The 20179-nt window shown below is 41.7% G+C and overlaps 1 protein-coding gene across 5 annotated transcripts in view; it reads left to right on the forward strand.

Annotated features, from left to right (window-relative positions):
* The window catches only part of HECTD4 (HECT domain E3 ubiquitin protein ligase 4), a 1724100-nt gene that overhangs the window by 275221 nt on the left and 1428700 nt on the right, over positions 1–20179 (forward strand). For all 5 annotated transcript variants that reach the window (XR_011199486.1, XM_069214810.1, XM_069214812.1 and 2 more), the window contains exons 10-11: positions 3364–3477; positions 9312–9452. Coding sequence is in view for 4 of the 5 variants with exons in the window: in XM_069214810.1 (XP_069070911.1) it covers positions 3364–3477; positions 9312–9452 (255 nt within the window). In the remaining variant the exon portion in view is untranslated. The remainder of the gene's footprint in view (positions 1–3363; positions 3478–9311; positions 9453–20179) is intronic.

Below are 20179 nucleotides of genomic sequence, written 5' to 3' on the forward strand. Positions count from 1 at the left end.
AACGAGATCCCTACCCCTTTCACGAGAGTCCCAAGCGATATGGCATTGGCTCCTGGCCAGAGGAATGTCAATCACAGCAGTTCACCTGCCAGGTCAGCAGAACGTAGAAGCAGACTTTCTAAGCAGACACCTGGAGGACGTTCACGATTGGGTCCTGCACGACGAAGTCGCAGAATACATCTTCGCGCAATGGGGTCGGCCTCAACTGGACCTCTTCGCAGACGATGTAAACAGGAAATGCCCAGACTTCGCATCCAGGTTCTACCGTCCAGGATCTCGAGGGAATGCCATGTTGATCGACTGGTCAGGGACATTTCTTTACGCTTTTCCTCCGATTCCCCTCATTCCGGCAGTGATCAGCAAACTTTACGGATCCAGGACCAGAATGATTCTTATAGCGCCACAATGGCCTCGACAATTCTGGTACACGGATCTCCTCAACCTGTCGGAAAAACCTCACAGGAGGCTGCCGTGCAGACCGGATCTTCTGAGCAGAATGGAGGGCAGGATTCTGCATCCCAACCTACCCTCTCTGAGCTTAACAGCATGGCTCCTGAATTCCTGCAGTATGGGCACCTAGGACTCTTGCAGGAGTGCATGAACATCTTGAAAGAGTCCAAACGGCCTTCCACGCGGCGTTCCTACGCTTTTAAGTGGAAGAGATTCTACATATGGTGCTGTCAGCAAGGCCATAATCCCATACGGGCGCAGGAGGACGTCATACTGTCCTATTTGCTTCACCTAGCGAAATCCGGTCTGCAGGTATCATCTATTAAGGTACATTTGTCTGCTATTACTGCCTATCGCAAGTCACCTTCTCAGGAATCCTTCTTTACGAAACCTGTAGTCAAGGATTTCTTAGAAGGTTTGAAGAAAGTTTTTCCGCCAATTCGGAGGCCTTCTCCTCCGTGGGAACTGAACATAGTCCTAGCAAAACTTATGGGCCCTCCTTTCGAGCCTATCCATAAGGCCTCCTTACAACACCTTATGTGGAAAACGGCTTTTCTGGTGGCCATTACTTCAGCGAGGAGGGTCAGTGAGATCCAGGCCTTGTCTGCAAAAGAACCGTACACGGTTTTTCATGACAATAGAGTAGTTCTACGAACTCACCCATCTTTCCTTCCGAAGGTGGTGTCAGAATTCCATATTAATCAGACCATAACTTTACCGACGTTCTTTCCCAATCCGGAAACTCCGGCTGAGAAAGCATTGCACTCATTAGACTTGAAAAGAGTGCTGAAATTTTATCTGGACAAGACAAAATCAATTAGACACTCTAACCGCTTGTTTGTGAACTATGGTCATTTAAGGACAGGAGAAGCAGCATCTAAGCGAACAATATCAAGATGGATAGTCTCTTGTATTGTTAATACTTACCAGCTAGCTAATAGACAATTGATAGCGCGGCCTAGAGCGCATTCCACAAGGGGAAAAGCGGCTACTGCTGCTCTCCTTAACAATGTTCCTATATCTGAGATTTGTAAGGCTGCTACATGGAAGTCTGTCCATACTTTTACAAGACATTATTGTTTAGACTCAAATGCAAGAGCGGATGCCCAAGTGGGGCAGGCCTCTCTAAGGAATTTATTTGCGTAAGACATGTCTATTCCTGCACTTCTATCGGACAGTCCGCTGGGTTTAGGGATGGGCTTGCTAATCTATTCAATGTTTATGACTATTTATGAGGATCCCCTGGAAGAGAAGGATAAGTTACTTACCTGTAAATCCTAGTTCTCTTCCAGGGGTATCCTCATCAAAGTCATAAACAACCCACCCTCCTCCCCGGACACACGTCTACTGGAAGTGCAGGACAGACAGTATTTTGATTCAATTATACAAATTGTCACCGTAAAAAGAACTGACCTAACTGTGAACCAACTGTCACCTTTCCTTCACCCCTGAGGCATGGTGGGATACTGGAGGTGCTCAGGGTCTTAAAGGCACAGTGCCAAAGTTTTTATGGTTCTCCTGTGTTAACCTACATGCAGCCTATTGGCTAAGAATGCTTCATTGTTTTTCAATGCAGTTTTCTCTATTTTTTCACTAGAGTTTGCTACTGCTTACTTCCCCAAGCCTAGTTTTAGGAGCTTGGCTACTTATTTATGCTCTATTATAGTATTTAAAAAAAAAAAAAAAAAAAAAAAAAAAACTTCATAGAAATAAAGCATTTTAGCCTGTTTTTAACATGATAGCCTGCATGACTGTTTGTTACACATGTATAATGTGTATATATTTTATATATGCTCCGGGGTCCCCGCACAAGGGCGGGAATATTCAATGTTTATGACTTTGATGAGGATACCCCTGGAAGAGAACTAGGATTTACAGGTAAGTAACTTATCCTTCTCAACCAAATGATTTCCTAACACTGTCTCAAAAAAAAGTTTTGATCCTTAGTGTCAGACAGCGAATGTGCTGAATTCCAATTCGTAGGGTTTGATTATTATTTCAGATTTTGCAAGAAGTGCTTTGCGTGTTACTTAAAATGTCTCAGTAATTGAAGTACTCATTTCTTGCTTCTATCATTTGCTGTGACCTTAGATCTACTCTCAGCACATCTAACTCAAACTTCCATCTTTAAGTCACATTATATTTGATGATTGTAACACCTGTTCTTTACATTGCTTAGAAACAGCCAAATCTGTATAATCACGTATTAAATAGAAATAGTTATTATTATTCTTAGACCATGGCAAGTGCCATTCGAAGATAAAATTCCAGTAAATATTATGATTGTTAAAATATCCACACAGGATTGGTGAACAATATCCATACAGCCATACCCAGCAGAGCTGCTTGACAAAGCGTTGATTATAGAAACTTAAATTTATGGAAGTGAATGGTGAGGGCAAGTGATGCCGGAGCGGAACATGCCAAAGTGACCACATTCATTAAAACCTTTGTACTAAATTTCATTAAGCTTCCCAATTTTTATCCAGTATAATTTCGTCCTTCCCCCGCAAAGTGTTGTTGGCAGAATTACAGAATTGATTACATATGTAATGTTTGTCAGGGTACTATTCTTATAAACTAACTGATGAGAGAACAGGTGAGGGTATTCAGAGGCGAGGGTTGTGACAGGATGTGAACACATGCACAGTGGGGGCAGGAGGGTTTTACGCAACTTTGATTTTTGTGAAGCAATCTCTGGTCCTTAAACTAGGTGGCAACGTGCCAATAGCCTCGGGGAGTTACCATAAAAGGGACTGTAAATAGGACCTTCATGTCAAAGAGATGCATTGTTTTTCTAGTGCTCCAAATTATACCCAGTATTTCTATATGTTTAGCATTAGAATATTCACTAAATGAACGGCTAGGGCGCATTAAGATACCATGATATAATGATTGAAATATTTCTTTAAGTTTTAGCTTCTAGTCTGGTGTATAACATTTCCGATGGGCAGTTCTCGAGCCGAGCTGATCTCATTGATGCTGCTGGAAGTTCTCTTGGACGTGGTGCTTTAATACCAGGAATTGGTAAGTAAATGGTTTTGCACTGTCTACCTTCAGTTAATGTTTCTACTATAGTAATGTCCAGACTGCCTTTACCATGTTTCTTTGTACAGTTCATGTCCTATTTGATAAGAAAGCAGAAGTTAAAGAAAAGGGCTTTTTTGTGGTTTTCGTTTAAATCTGTTAAGTATATTTCATATATTGAAGAGATTTCGGCTGCTGTTTTGATTTAATCTATCTGCAAATCCCGTTTTGCAGAAAGAAAGAAAATGTGAAAGGGTGTATAAGATAGCTGGGATCAGCTTGTGGGGGATACAATGGAGTTTTACACCTCACTTCCCCCAGAAAAACGTTTTTTAAGTTTGTGGGATTGTTCCAAAACTGGATCCAGAGATTCTAGAGAGTCCAACGGATCAGAGAAAAGGGCATAGGCTCTATCTGTTCCCCCAGACTTCTTAAAAAGCTGTGTAAGTCTTTTAAAGAAAAGCCTACAGTTACAAACTGTGTACTGAAGGTAAGACAAGGTCCGATGCACTTAAAGACTACTGTACACAGCTGAAGGCCTTTGTAGGAAGCTGGCTCTGTATTTTCTACATCAAAGTGAGATATAGTGTGTACAGAGTCCAGGGTGTTCCCCATAGGTCTAACAGAGGCTAAAGTAGATAATACTAATGCTCTCTTTTGTGGTGGTGTTGTCGAGCAGTTAGGCTTATCTGAGGGTAGTGCAAAGCATTTATTGGGTACACTCAGACAATAGAAGAAGCACACACTGAATGACTTAACTCCAGACAAATGTATTTTATATAGCAAAAATATATTTTCTTAATTTATTTTTGGAACCTCAAGATTCAAGTTGCAGGTAAGTACCTCAGTAGATTCGTATTTCACACATGTATCATCAGTACTTTGTTTGAAATCGATAAGTTATACAGTTTTTGAAATATTGGCAATAATCTGTTTTAAAACTTGACACAGTGCAATTTTCAGAAACAGTTCCTGTGGGGAAGAAAAGTTCAATCGTTTTACAGGTAAGTACAACGCTTACAGTTGCAGTCACCAGGGGTTAGGAAGTCCACAGGTTGGGGTTCAAGTTAACCCCAAACACCCACCACCAGCAACATGGGGCCAGCCGGGTGCAAAGGTCAAAGTGTAGGCGAAATTAACACAGGCTCCTATGGAGACTGGGGGCACTCGGTTTCAGATCTGCAGGCAGGTAAGTACCTCTGACTTCGGAGGGCAGACCTGGGGGTTGTAGAGGAGCACTGTGGGGGGGGGGGGACACAAGTAGGCTCCAAACATACACCCTCAGCGGCGCTGGGGCGGCCGGGTGCAGGGTGCAAACAAGATGTCGGGTCTCCAGTGATTCTATGAGGGTACCCCGGGGGCCACTCAGAGGCTGCAGTTGAGGTCCAGGAGGTCGTCTTGCGCAAACCACAGGCTGGACAGTGTGGAGGGCTGCCTGCTGAACATTGGTGCACCGGGGTCAGGTTCTCCAAGGCCTGGGGGCTGCGGGTGCAGTATGTCTTTAGGTGTCAGATATCTTCGTCCAGAGCTTCTTGGTCAAGGGAGGTCCTCCGGGTTCCCTCTGCAGGCATCGTTGTGGAGGGGTCCACCCAGGGTGCACACTTGCTCGGAATGGCCTGGGGATCCTCTCTAGCTGGTTGGGCCACCTGGACACAGGCCGTGGGCACCGGGTGCAGTGTGGTTAGGACTCATGCTTTCGGAGTGAGGTTGGAGTCCTTAGTTGTTGGTTTCTTCTCAGACTGGGCCGCTGTCCACGGGAGTTCCTGGTCCTTTCGGGTACAGGACAGACCTCTGGAGCATGGCAGAGGTTGCTGGCCCCGCTGGCTGTGTCGCTGTCCTTTTGCAAGTTCTTTGAAGCAGGAGACAGGCTGGTAGGGCTGGGGCCAAGTCAGTTGTCGTCTTCCATCATCTCTGCTGGTGGTTTCAGATATGCAGTCCTTCTTCTTCTTGTCAGGTCGCCAGGAATCTGGTGAGTTGGGTTGAGGGAGGCCCTTAAATCCTGGATCTAGGGGCGTTACAGGAGTCGGAGGGCAGTAGCCAATGGCTACTGTCCCTGAGGGTGGCTATACCCTCCTTGTGCCCACTCCCTTTGGGGAGGGGGGCACAATCCTTATCCTATTGGTCCCTGGCCTCCAAACTAAGATAAAGGATTCTGCAGGGAGGTGATCACCTCAGCTCTGGACACCTTAGGGGTGGTCCTGGCTCAGGTGGTCACTCCTCCCGGTTTTCCCTAATTTTCCAGCTGGACTTGCCGCCAAAAGTGGGACTTTGTCTGGTGGGCAGGCATCTCCACTAGCTGGAGTGCCCTGGGGCACTGTAATCTGAGGCTTGAGCCTTTGAGGCTCACCACCAGGTGTTTCAGTTCTCGTAGAGGGGAGGTGGGAAGCACCTCTACCCTGGACAGGCTTTTGTTTCTGACCACAGAGTGCACCAAGGCTCTTACTCCATGTGGTCAGTAACTTGTCTGAAAGTGGCAGGCTGGCACAGACCGGTCAGTCCTGCACTAGCAGTTTGTCTGACATATAGGGGGCATCTCTAAGATGCCCTCTGTGTGCATTTTTCAATAAATCCCACACTGGCATCAGTGTTTTTTTTTTTTTTTTGCTGAGAAGTTTGATATCAAACTTCCCTTTATTCAGTGAAGCCATTATGGAGCTGTGGAATTCTTGCTTGACAAACTCCCAGACCATGTACTCTTTTTGGCTACCTTGCACTTACAATGTCTAAGAATTGGCTTAGACACTGTAGTGGCATAGTGCTCATGCAGACATGCCCTCACCTGTGGTATAGTGTACCCTGCCTTAGTGCTGTAAGGCCTGCTAGAGGGGTGACTTACCTAGGCCAAAGCCAGTGGTTTGTGGGCATGGCACCCTGAGTAACCATGCCAACAGTGGCACTTTCCTGCGGCATTAGACAAGGAGCTAAAGTGTGTTGTCTGTACCAAGAGTCTATTGCATATGGCAAAATGTCACACAGATGTTTCTTGGAGCAGAGTGCGTTGGGACAGACAAGCCATGTACTAAAGTGGGGGTGGGAGAAGCACAAGTACTTTGGATGGGTCATACTTGGCTATTCCCTACACACAGAACCTGCTGCGCAGAGCTGAAAACCCTAAATAGGGGGCACAGGGGCTTGACATGTGACTGAAGACCAAGCCCTTGACACACCCAAAGGACCACCCAGTGTTTTTTTTGCTTTGGATACAGGCTAAAGTACGTCATTAAAAACTGAAAAAGTAATTGAAGAAATGTTCTCATTTATTACTTTTTTACTCAAGAGAAATTACGTGTTTAAAAAAAAAAAAAAGTTTGTGTCCAAAAAAAACTTAAATTGAAGAAATATTACAATACTAAAATAAAAACAGCATTGAAATTCAACAATTATGATAAGCGGTGCAAACATTTCCTTCCTTCCTCAGCAACTGATTAAGACCTTAATCATTATATCACCTGAATAATCAGCCACACGTGACACTTACATCCGTGTAATTGGGATAGGAGGAGGGACACTCAGAATTGATATACAGGATTAGGTGAAAGCCAGGGGCTAATGCCGACAGCACACTAGGTCTGCCTCAGTCACCTCAGTTGGCAGTGATATTGAGCTTATGGCCTGTTCATAAGTAAGTCCCTTTGCCTAACCACGTTGACTTCAATCATTGTGAGTTTTGGCTGCAGTAGCCAGTAATGATTAGTTTAAGTCCGTAAGCCTCACTGACAGAATAGCGCAACCAGTAATATTTCGTGGACAGAATATTGTATAAAAAAAAATATTGAGGACCAAAATATTGAGAAAATAGATGCAAATAGGTAAGTATAGAGTTATTACCTTTAACTCCACATCTACTTGCCTTGAAGACATATATATATATATATATATATATATATATATATATATATATATATATATATATATATATAAATTCATCCATGCATACATACCATTAAGGTACATATACGTGGAGTGTTATGTAGTAAAATTTTGTTTACTTATAGAAACTTAACTTCACAGTATTTTTGTCACTGATATTCTTGACACAATATTTTTCCCTGGTACTTTGTCTAAATACCAGTCCATAAGGATGCGTTTGGGACATAGCAGTTTATGGTTACTTTGTTCACCATTGAGCTCAAATTTCAGGGTTAAGATAGAGGGTGTCCTGGGCACGGGTCATGAGCTACTTGGCTTTCATGGTGTTTTACTGTTGTGGCAGATGGGCACAACTGCCATTGCCTGTGATTCGTATAGTAATACAGACAACCAAATACATGTGGTGTTTCTTTCAAAAGAATTAAAAAGAGTTGAAATGGGCCATTTTTGCATAGATGTATATTAACAATCTGTGTGCAAGTTAAATATGGGGAACATACGTATAGACCACCCTATCCTTCTTAGTTCTATCTATGTTAGGTACCTCTTTTGCTAATACCCAGTCTGAATGTTTTAAGGTAACACTTAGTATTTTTTTCAGATTCTCAATCATATAATCATTCAGCAAATGTACCAGGAGGTATTTTGAATTTTGAAGGTATTCTTCCTGACATAAACAGTTCAGAAACTGTTGTACTATTCCAGACATTGGAACCAAAACAGTATGGTTATTTTCTGGTTCACTGTAGAAAACAAAGTAAAAACTAAAGGCGTTTCAAGAAACCCAGTCAAAATATACATCTTTAAGAGCTTCCAAATAGTGTTTAAAAGAACAAGTCTCTTAACCCAGTCTTGTACCTCTAACAATCACCAACATTCGGCATTATAAAAATATTAATTTGTTTGATGTCTGCTTAGGTTTTGAGAGCTATTTTGACAACAGCTGCGGCCACGCCAACCCACCCCACCCCACCTTTTGCTACTTATTAAGAGTGTCTGTCAGTCCGAGCAAAGGTCAGCCTGACAGACACTCTTCATGTTCAGATCAGGCAGCCAGGAGCGAGACATGCACGATGTGTGCAAACTCCTGGCTGCCTGAGCTGAACTTTGCTGGGCTGAAGAGGTGGCAGGTCCTATGGGCATGACCTCCTCAGCTCAGCAAAGGTGCCTAGGCCCTTCCCCTCGGTGACGAGAAGAAGCAGCTCCGATTAACCTCGGCCTGGGCGGTTCAGGTTTAAGCCACCTCGTCACAGAGTGGGGAGGGTTCAGAACATTGGCTGACCTAAGGTCAGCCAATGAGGGAAGGCAGCAGTCCCAACCCTCCAGGGACCTCCGAGCTTGAAGGTAAGAGAGTGTGTGTGTGTGTGTGTTTGTGTGTGTGTGTTTTTTAAATGAATGTTTGGTGTGTGCGTGTGTTTGAATGTTGATGAGTGTTGTGAATGGATGTGCGTGTGTTCATTTGTGAATTAATTAGTGTGAGTGTGCTTCCTGCCCATGACAATTCACGAGATTGCCCCTTTTAGTCATTGGTGTTTTCTAAATTTCTCCAGATGTACCCTCACACAATGAGTAGATCTTGCCATCATTCATTAATCAAACATAGATTTTAAACAAAACGACCACACTAGAACATATTGACCATATAACTAAGAGTTAATCTTTAGTGGCTACTCGTCTGCCCAAATAGAACACATTTGCACTTTTAGCTGCATAGGTGTATCGCTCCTGAATATCATATGTGTAACAAGGTTTACTTAATCAAGTCTAATAAATATCATTCCATTCAGTAATCTTGTTTTTACGTGGTATGCTGTCTTGAAAACAATCCATTGAAAAGTCAGTTATGTCTTATTCCTTCAATTTTGCCCTTTGTAAAGCTCTATAGTTGTATGGAGATAACTTGATCCCATGTTGATTAAATCCATGTGTGATTTAACATGCTTAGTTTCAATATTTTGTTTCAGGTGCTTGCTATGATGCAATGAATAACACAATTTGGACATGTTCTAATGACTACATTGACCAGTGGTGCAATCCAGGAAACCAGGCGTTCCACTATGTCTGTCACAGACTAGGTGTTAGTCATATAATCACTGAACCCAAAGGTGAGTTGCACCACATGTAGCAGTAGGCTAGTGCTGTTGATGATTTTCAACTTAGTCATATTTATGTGCCCTTGTTGTTCCAGATTGTTGTAGGTGTTTTGGACTTCTGTTCAAAAAAATTGTATTCCCAGTTTAGATATTTTTGTTTTATAAAGAAACGCACGGTGGTGCCAAAACATTTTACCACCGTGCATCAAACTTGTTTTTTTTCTTAAATTCAGCTGCTTTATTATACAAATCTAGTGGACTTAAAGTTTACTGTTTTATTATGCAGTGCCATTAGGTTCATACTTGTTTTATTCTACTGTACCAGTAGGACAACGTTCTTCCCAGTTTTAAATGCCATGCCTCTTGCTTAAAAAATTATCATTGGGGCCCTTTAGAATAATAAACCTGTTTTCACACATTTTGTTCTCTGCAGTTGGCAACTATGAACACATTTACCATGGCAAACATGTATTTATTTTCAGTTATCTCTTTTAAAAATGCAATCAAATACATGATTGCTAATATTTTGCTGGCAGCAAGGTCTCCCTACTAATGTAAATGTATTCACAGTGTGATAGTTTATCAGAAATGGGGAGAGCCCCTTTGAGCTTTTCAGCATTGTGTTTTGCTCTGTTGCTCATTGTCGGAACATGGCGCCGACCCGAGATCAATTGGGGACCCATTTGAGGGACCATCCTAAAGTGTGAATACCTCTTCAGTAGGCTCATTGTTCACAGCTTTACTAGACAGTGACATTGGGTTTGTTGTTTACATTATCATCCCTGCCATTAGGGTTATTGTTTATCTCATTGTTACACGGTGGCATTAGGCTCTTTGTTTACAGCTTTATTGCAGTGCTTGTGGCCTCGTTGTTACCCTTCATCATACAAAGCTAGTGGGATAATTGTTGTGTGCTCTGTAAGGCATTATCTAACCAAAAACAAGGGGGGTATCCTATCACCCTCAACTGCTTAGGATACTAATTAACAATGCTCAAACAAAAGTTTAGCAGGAGAGGGACAAATTAAGTAATTATTACACGAAACCAATATTGACTCCTGGTTCGGAGGAATAAAACTATTTTCCTTATTTATTATATTTGTAAATATACACACACGTATCAAGGTCAGAGGCAGACTTCCTACCTAAACACAAAAGACAATACAGTGTAAAACACATAATACATACAATATAACTACATATGTGCCCTACTCCAACAATTTCTAGAAAAGTCACAACACAGAATATCATAAACAAAGTGATCAACAATTATATGGTGCCCGAGGATCTTGCACCCAGCTGTATACTGCCTTAATTTTCTTTATACAAGGCAGTAAGTAGTGCTAAATAAGTTTCTTTTGGAATCAATTAATTATTTGATCCGACTCCTTGGACCCATTGGAAATATGTCGACGCGTTTCGGCCTGACAACTATAGGCCTCATCAGGACTGTCGGAGAACATTGGCAACACTATAAAAATAAAAATGCACATTATACATAGCCTCTTACATTCATCTTTTCCACCACCTAACACCAAATGTGTCAAGTATCTGTGTCAGAATACCTCTACTAGCCCCTTGTTTACAAGTCCATATTACTATCAGACACCACCTATCGTGCCTAAGTAGTCACCCTGGAATAAGCAATGTATTCACAGTGCATGCCACTAAAAAGTATCTCCCAGGTGGCTCAAATTATCAGCTATGCAAGCTACTCCGTCAAGTGACTTATACGTTATAGTTCATACCTTTCCTTTCAATTATAGGGGATTTACGAGCTTACAAACTCGATTTTCGAATGCTAAAAAACAGAACAAAAGAGAAGGACAACCCACCCGATTAATCTTTAAAAGAGCGGCTGTTCTGCCATCCGAAAATGTGCTAAGGAACATCAAATGGTGGCTTACCTAACTACTGGCGCCCCTCGTTTACACACCGGCGTCTGTGAAATCATTTCACCTTGTTCTGAAACCATCAAAAAATCCAGCGTATAAAGATCTAATAGAGTCTAGACATGGCTCTCTGCACGTGCTACAAAACCTCCACAACTCCTGCATCGCGGACACTTACTTTTTAAGCTTTTGACAACCGACGCGAGTCCGCACTCTCGGTGTCAGAACACGCAGCTGTAACGCTGCTCCTCCTCTGGCAAGAGTATCGGGAACCATAGCACACCCAGAGGGGTTTATAAAAACAAAAGACGGGCTACCGCTAGCCCGCGTCCACGTATTCAAATGGCCTGATCAGCAGACTCCTTTCTTACTGCGTTTTTATACAGTGGTTGCGGACTCATTATTTATGGCTTTCTGGGCTCCTTGTTAATTGCTATTATACAACTCCAGTAAGAATGTTGTTGTCTGGTTTATTATGCAGTGTCATTGGGTTCATTATGTGCTACTTTATTATACAGCTCCAGCTTTGTTGTACTGGTCCAGTTGGATTATTGTTTGCTGTTTTTGCATACAATGACAGTGATCTCTGTTGACTGCTATATTGTACAGTGCTAACAAGTTACTGGTTGGCATTTTATAATTAAGGCTCCCAGATTTCCATTTTTAAAGATTTTTATGCATTAAAAACGTGTTTATTTTAGAGAAAAAAAAAACCACCCCCAACTGACCCAGCTACTGTGCTTCTTGGACTCCCTTCAGCAGACATGCAATGCGTGACCAGCTCAGACTGGACATAAATCCATCTCTTGACTTGGGCAGCTAAGCAACTCATAGCTTTATCTTAGAAGGAAAAAGATGCCCCTCCTGTGGTTGTTTGGTTCCCTACAGGCTTGAACACGCTGAAAAGAAATTTATCTACAAATGACAACCCCGAATTGACTTTATGTCCCATTGGAATACCAATGCCTCACACCCCAGAAAATTGGGGCTCTAAAACTCTACTGTAAGGAAGGGGTACCCATCCCCTAACTAGTCTCCCACCTCAGATTACACAACTGCTCATGTGCCTTTCATTTCCCCCCGAACTGAGTATCAGGGTACACAGAGACCCCTGTACACGAAGAGGTTTCCACAGAGCCTTATAATACTTTCATATTCTCAATCAGCAACTCATCGCACAAAATAAAAAAAATCTAGGAACCTAGCAGCTCCCTATATCGGGGACTACTAATGACTCCAGCTTTCCCTCTCTTGTCCCCATATTATCTCCACTTCTCCGTTTCCTGCTTATAGTTTGCTCATGGAGGTGGAATGGGGGTAGTCCTCCACCTGTCTTTTTTCGTACGTTATTGTTCTTTTCTCTTTTTCTTTGTACAGATTACAATGCTTGACCCCACAAAGCTTTTTATTTCTACATAGTCATATATGTGAACAGTATGTGAATATTGGCTTGACTTAAGCTGTCTTTATAAAGCCAATGAAAAGATATGAACTAAAACAGTAAAATTTTAGAAGTGCGATCATCTTTTGAATGTCTCTCCATACTTCCACCATATTGCGGGTTCTATACATTAGGACACCATAAGAACAAACCTTGGCCATGATTGAGTCTACTCTTTTAAGGACCGAATGAGAGCTTAACACCACAGCACTTCATAATAGTATGTGCAAGGCTAGCCCTGAAAGAAACCTTTTCTTTAATATAATCACCACTTAGAACACCAGATACAGGGGACCTCAATAAGACAGTACCTTTGCCTGTCTGTATGTTAACCATTTTGAGTAAAAACATATATATAACAGCAATGTATTCCATTTGCATATCAAACTCTAGCTTCCATCTTGATGATGTCTTCCATCTTGAAAATCTGGTCAGGGAATAATGATACTGCAGTTACCTTTGTTGACTGGCTGAATACTGAAGATTCATATTTAAAGTTCAGTCATACCATCAGAGGGGATGTTATAGCATTTCAGATCTACATAATACTGCCACTGAATCAAGGATACACACAAGTGTACCACAAACCCACTCACAAAAACACATTACTTAGATTTGACTGCTTTCATCTATGCGCCCTCGGAGAAATTCTTCTATATGGCTAATACCTTCTAATCTGTCGTAAATGTTCTGATACTCAGAAATTCATGGAATTCTGTGAATTATCAGAAAACTTAAAAACAAAACAATACTCAGAAGGGATCAGCAGGAATCTTCAGACAGTCCATGAAGAGAGCTCACAACAATTGCAGGAAGACCCTTCTAGAAGTGCACCTCAAACCAGAATCTGTGAGAATAATCTGTGTGAAAACTTTCTCACACATTTCCAACCAGGTACAGACACTAATCATGAAACATTGGCAAATGCAAAATACCACTGGCATTAAATGGGACCCCACCCCCTTTTCATGTGTAAAAGAGCACAGGACATAAGCGACATGGTGGCTCACACATGTCCTCTACATAGAAAACCATTGGAACAGACGGACACTCCCCTTTGGGGCCTGTCACTAGTTGTTACCAGTGCCAAAGACGTTCTGCCTGCCCCGACATCCAAGCAACAAAAAAGGTTAACATTGGAATACCCAAGTCATGGGACATAAGAAGGCACGTCAATTGCAATAGCATAAGTGCGATTTATGTGATTTCATGCTCCTGCAACCTGTGGTACATTGTAATGACCACTAGAAAAATCCCCATCAGGATAAATGAAAATCGTAGCCATATAAGATGTTGATGATTCATGACATGCATGACATCTCATTTCATGGAAGCTAGACACAGTAAAAACAAGAAAAACTGGATGGTTTTGGAACAAGCAGTTAGTCCTTACATGAAGGAACAGAGATGGGTATATTTCTTGAAAGATGAATATGCATTACGGGACCTCTAACTGATCAATTACTCTGTTAAGTCTAGGACTCCCAACAGGCAAATTTAGCTAATTAAACACAACAGGACTCCTGAGCCCATTCTCTGTCAGCTACATTGATGCTAATCCCTCATGACAAAAAAATAATGTATGCCATAAATTGTTCATATAGTCCAGCAGGTTCCACAATACACACTACCCCACGTGAACAGTACTTTATGGGACCGTCATTAAACTGTACCCACTTGGCTCCATTCATTGGGATGCATGCACAGGGTTACTTTCCCCGAGGGTTATAGTGTTTGGCTCTCTCAGTATTAAACTCTAGCCTTCTGGCTCTGTTCTTTTTGGCATGCACGTACAGTGTGACTTTCCCTACATGTTTTAATGTTTTACACCTTTAGATGCACTTGTTAGGGTGACACTCACCACATGATCTAGGTTATCAGCCCCCAGCATGGTCTAGTGTTTTTGGATGCACACTGGATCACTCACTATGTTCTTTGACCCGACTGCGAGCCAGCTCTTAATTGGCTCGCACAAGATGGCCGCTAACATCCGAAGGCAGGGGGCACAATGTGGCAACAGGCTGTGGTTTTCCTGCATGAAGTAAGTGACCATGAAGAAAATAGGAATTTACATTGTTTTTTTCAAGAGATAAGCACTCTATTTGAACACACTGGTTCTATCTTTCACATTTATTTACATACAGGGTATGACTATACAACATGCCTTTTGTCCCCCTTCATGGAATGAAAGAAATCAGACTAGGGGCAAAAGAACAAAGGAAACCTTTACCAGTGGGGGCACGTATATGCATGTTTTGAAAATATGTGTCTCAGTTGTGTTTCTCACGTTTGTTTCATTTTTTGCAGTGCTTCAGACAGGCACATGTGATGAATGTAATTGCTCTATTGCACAGCCTAGACCTACCATTTTGCATTATCTTTCCCTCAACATAACTTTTGCTGCAGGAACTATGAAGTAGCCCTGAAATAATGTTTTGTTGTGTATGTGTTTGTCATCTTTTATCTTATAGGCACAACTTTGGCCACAATATTAGATTTTGAATGTGTAAATGTGTTTGAGAGTCGTTATAGTAGGGATTAAACTCCTGTGGAAGGCAACAGACCTTCAAGGGGGCACTAAGATAGCTGAAACATTTTGACTACAGGGTTGAGGGGGCAGTGATAGCCCTTAGTCGTGGCTTTCTTGTTTTTAAACATTCCACAGTGAAAATCCGGTAACAAAGTATTGAGGTTGGGTTTTACTGGAAGGGGGGTTTAATTTTACACAGATCCCAGACCTCATTAATAGGTGAGGCTAAAATGACCTCCAAAGTGCTCTCATGTAATTCGGTCTTTCGGCAGGTGTAGACAACCCTTTGATAAAGCATGACACGTAGGATAGTGCATGAGTGTTTGTCTTAATTTTTCACACACCTCATTGTAAGTGATTTCTAGACCAAATACAATAACTTAAGGAACCTCCTCTGCTCGACAAGATAACCCCAGGTAACTTTTTGTTTCTTTCAATATAAGCTGATATACTTTTACCGTGGGCTGCCCCATCTTCTCCTTTCCTATGCATTGTTTTTTTTATATCTACATACTTTAAGTCATAACCAGCAGGAATACCTTTCCCTGATGAAGGTTAGATCTGTGCAGACATGCATGTTATTGTATAATGTTAATATTTTCAGCTGAGTTTTTTTCTTTTTTATAAGACTTCTGAGCGAATATAAATCTACAGGTATTGATGTGACTACAATTAGCAATTACATACATGTGCATACTTACACATTGCAATCCCATTTATTTTTACTAGCCACAAAGTAAATGTGGGTAAAAAAAGTCAAGTCAGAAAAGAAAAAATACCGTAAAACTAGGATCACTTTATTAAATGTGGGTTGGCAAAGCAAACAAGTATGTCTTCTTTTTCATTTTAAGCAAATGTTTGATAATAGGCAACTGTATTTGTTACCTTTTCTTGAGCTAGAAAGGAAATCTCACCATGAAGGGTATCTTGATCTCTTGGGTATTCAACAATATGGATTCTAGCAGTGTAGCCTCTTTGCCCAACACGCTACAATAGCAGAATTAAACTGTATCCCCATAGGATGGTTTCACAAAAAGGAGTCAGCAGCTTTAGCTTGCTTCGTAAGTTGTGAACTTTAAGGGCATACTAAACAAAATATTACAAAGCAGGCCATTTTGAAAAAGAGCCATTATTTTTGTTGCATCATTGGGAGGCCATATGTGCATGCAGGCTTTACATTTTTAACAAAATATTCCTACATTCTGCAACTTGCTACAGCAGCAGAGAAAAGAAAAGAAAGTGCAAGGCAATTTTGGATAAACACAGTGTCTTTGACAAGCTAAGGCATCAAAACATCATGCACATTATCAACAAAAACAGCTTGCAATCAGCTATTGAAATGGTGTTATGTCAGCAAAGTAAATACATCAAAGAACACACAGAGGCTCTTATGTTGCTTCTGCAATTACACCAATGGATTAAATAATGCTTTGTGACCAAGACCTAAAGGGAACTTCAATGAAACAATATAACTGTAAGAAATTGAAGTATCAGTTGACGTGGTTGAGAACTTCTTGTCAGGGTGAACCACTAAAGTCAATAAATAAACCTGTGCTCGCTGGTAGCTTGGCACAAAGCAGTCTGGCTTAGAGGCAATGAGTTAAGTATTTATGCAGTATTCAAACCATTAATCAAGTGAAAACCCAACATGAGAAAAATTCCAAACCAGTTTAGAAAAATAGAGAATATTTAAATAAAATGACAGCACAATTAAATGAATTCAATAAATAGTACCGGAGATATAAATTTTTAAAGGTTGAATTTAAGATAGTGCCAAAAAGAAGTACATGCCAGCTGTGAGTATTTTGTTGCGCTAGACCTGGTCAATGTCAAAACTTGAGGCTGACCGCTTTGGATCGCCGATCAGATACAGGGACGATGTTCATCCAGGGCAAAGTTTACTTTGTGACTTAGAATCATTTATGGAAAAAAGTAGTCACTGACAAATTTTCGGTGGGACAAGCTGGATCCAGAGCAGGGCTCGACAACGGCGGGCTGAAGAAGAACAGGGTACCTGTGTAGTAGTCAAAGTATGAAAGCTCTGAGTGGACAAAGTCCATCCCCATAAAGACCTCAATGTAGCTGCCAGAGAGACCGAATGGTTTTTACAAATGTGGTTGCTGCATATCCTGCCAACTAGCCCTCAACAAAACCACTTCCTTTTCTTACAATACTGCAACCACATACCACGTGAAGTCCTTCATGAATTGTAACACCAAGTATACTGTATATTGCCTGATCTGTGTATGTGGCTTAATTTACGTTGGTAGTTCCATACGTCCAATGAAAGAACGTATTCAGGAACATGTGAGAGCCATTAGGAATGTCAATACTAACTATCCCCTTGCTGTTCATTTCAACACCGCACACGGGGAAAAAGACCTCTTGGACATTAGATTCCATGGCATCACTCAGATCGCCAACTCACCGAGATGGGGAGACAGAACCAGGGACCTTCGGAGATGCGAGTCTAAATGGATCATAAAACTCCGTGCAGTTGAATTAGGCCTGAATACGGATAGTGAACTACATTTTTTTCTTACATGATTGTATTTTTGCTGCATGTGTGTATCTCCCGTGTTGCATCCTTTTCGATTTTATATTTATGTGCATAACTATATCTGTGCTCGACATGTACACTTCACATTTTTCTTGATCTTTACATTGTTGTTGCCTACTTTGTACTCCATCATTGTACCTGTACGTCTACCTAAGCGTACAGATTGTTGCTGTTATGTACTATACGTCATAGTTTTGGCCCATAACTCTCACTGGCCAACTTGACACGATTATGTTTCTTGACAAAAGACTTTTTTTGACTATTTCGTTATCTGCTGTTATCCCTTAGTTATTCACATTACCTTAATGCCCTACCCATTTCACACTTATACATGGCTCTTCTTACACTCTCTACTGCTCGTTCACTGGATTGAACTTCCCTATGTGTTGTGTTTTGTTTTTTATCTTACTCCATTCACTTACCCTCCACTTTACATTTGTTCAAATATGCTTGAGTCTTTACCGGCTCCTGCTGTTGGCCTGTTCGTATCTACTTTATAGTTGTACTATTCTCTCCTTGGTACACTTAAGATGACCACCGTTCTAGCTACCACAACAGTCCTGCTAGTCCTTCTTCTCTTTCGTTGACACTCCCACCCTCTATTTCTACGTAAGAACGTAGGTCTTCACAGACCACTAGATGCTCTCGAACTCTCACGAAGCCCGACGCTGCTCCTCTTCCAAGGTATTGTTACTCTGCCGCTATTGCCACTCTGTTGTAAGCTCCACTCACTCTCTTTCCCAGGCCCGGCTTTGCACGTTGCCTTTGACATTTCACTCTCATTTTTATTGTCGCCGTACGCCCCGACTCCTGGTAATTTTCAACTACCAAACGCTTCCCGGCGTTTCTACAGTTACAACTTCACTTAGCCAGCGGTCACTACACGACTAGCTGGATCACCGCTACCATACTTCTCTCCGTGTTTCAGCAGTCCTAACACCACTCAGCCATCGCTCATTACGCGACCGGCTGGTTTACTTTTATACTTATACGGACGTTTTTTATACGTATTTCTGACCGCGCTTCTGCTTATATGGTCCGTATCATTTTCCCATTCACCGCGTTCTAGGCATTTCTCTACAATACTGCCCCACGTTAGTGCGGCTAATGTTCCCCACCTTATTGATCGCCACTTCTTTAAAATACGCTTCTAGTACATCTTTATCACACACTCGAATGGCTCCATTTTTCTTACCTTAGTGATCGCTACCCTTGGAAGCCATGCTTGCACCCTAACGTGCCATACGCTCAGATACTTTGATTACCTCTGATTTGACCGGTTTTAACTACCTTGATGCCACTTCACTGCTTCATTTTATTCTGGCTGTTACCATATTAGTATAAACATACCACCCGTGACTGGGTTATGCCCTATCTTTATAACAAATTATCCTCTGAGTCTCTGGCCTTCTTGTACATTTCTAATATATTTCTCCAACCACATCTTATCCGAAACCTCCCTAGGTTACGACCACGGGCTTATCAGGGCCCGCATTACCGATTGTACTAGACATATCGAATTCCTGCACGCACCGACAGCTGCTTGAGCAGCCATACCACATGCAGATCTACTACTTTCTAATAGGTATGTACTAATCTTTCTACTCCTGTCTTCATAGTCTACCTTAGTCTCACTTTTTGCTCTAGCCCGTCCTCTTTTTCATGTTTCTATGTCTGCTACTCTCCCTTTTCTCTGGCCTCTCTCTATCCTGCAACACTCTCTCATCTAGTACAGTTCACTTCATACTAGGCGTGTTGACAACATGGTTTCTAGATACATAGCATTGTAGACTCAATCTGTCTGAGTCTTCTGTTCACAGTTGATATTTAGTGACCAGTTTGCTTCGCCGGTCACTCTCACTTTTTATGGTTTGGGTCCCTTTCACTTTACATTTATCGTCTATGCCGTGTTCACTACATGTTTACTATTAGTCACTTTGGAATCTTCCTCACACAATTACCTGACTGGCGCACATTAGATTCCATACCCACACATATGCCCATATTTTGCTTTCTCTACTGTTTTACAGCCTTGATGAAGTCACTTGTGTGACGAAACACGTGTTGGCTGTTTCTCCATGATGACACAACCATCTCTAAACACCTACTAATAAAGACATCATCTGCCACACAAAAAAGGACTTGAGACTTTCTTCAACTTGATATTTCCTGTTACCTGCAACACGTCACCAGGATTACGTTTTCGTGCTATACTGTTGGACATTATACTCTGTGTGCTGTGGCCTCCTTGTCCCCTGTTGATTGGATGCTGTTTGATGTAGGATCCAGTGAAGCCCTCTATATTCAGACTTAAAA

The sequence above is a fragment of the Pleurodeles waltl genome, chromosome 11, assembly GCF_031143425.1.
Source record: "Pleurodeles waltl isolate 20211129_DDA chromosome 11, aPleWal1.hap1.20221129, whole genome shotgun sequence".
Lineage (NCBI taxonomy): Eukaryota > Metazoa > Chordata > Amphibia > Caudata > Salamandridae > Pleurodeles > Pleurodeles waltl.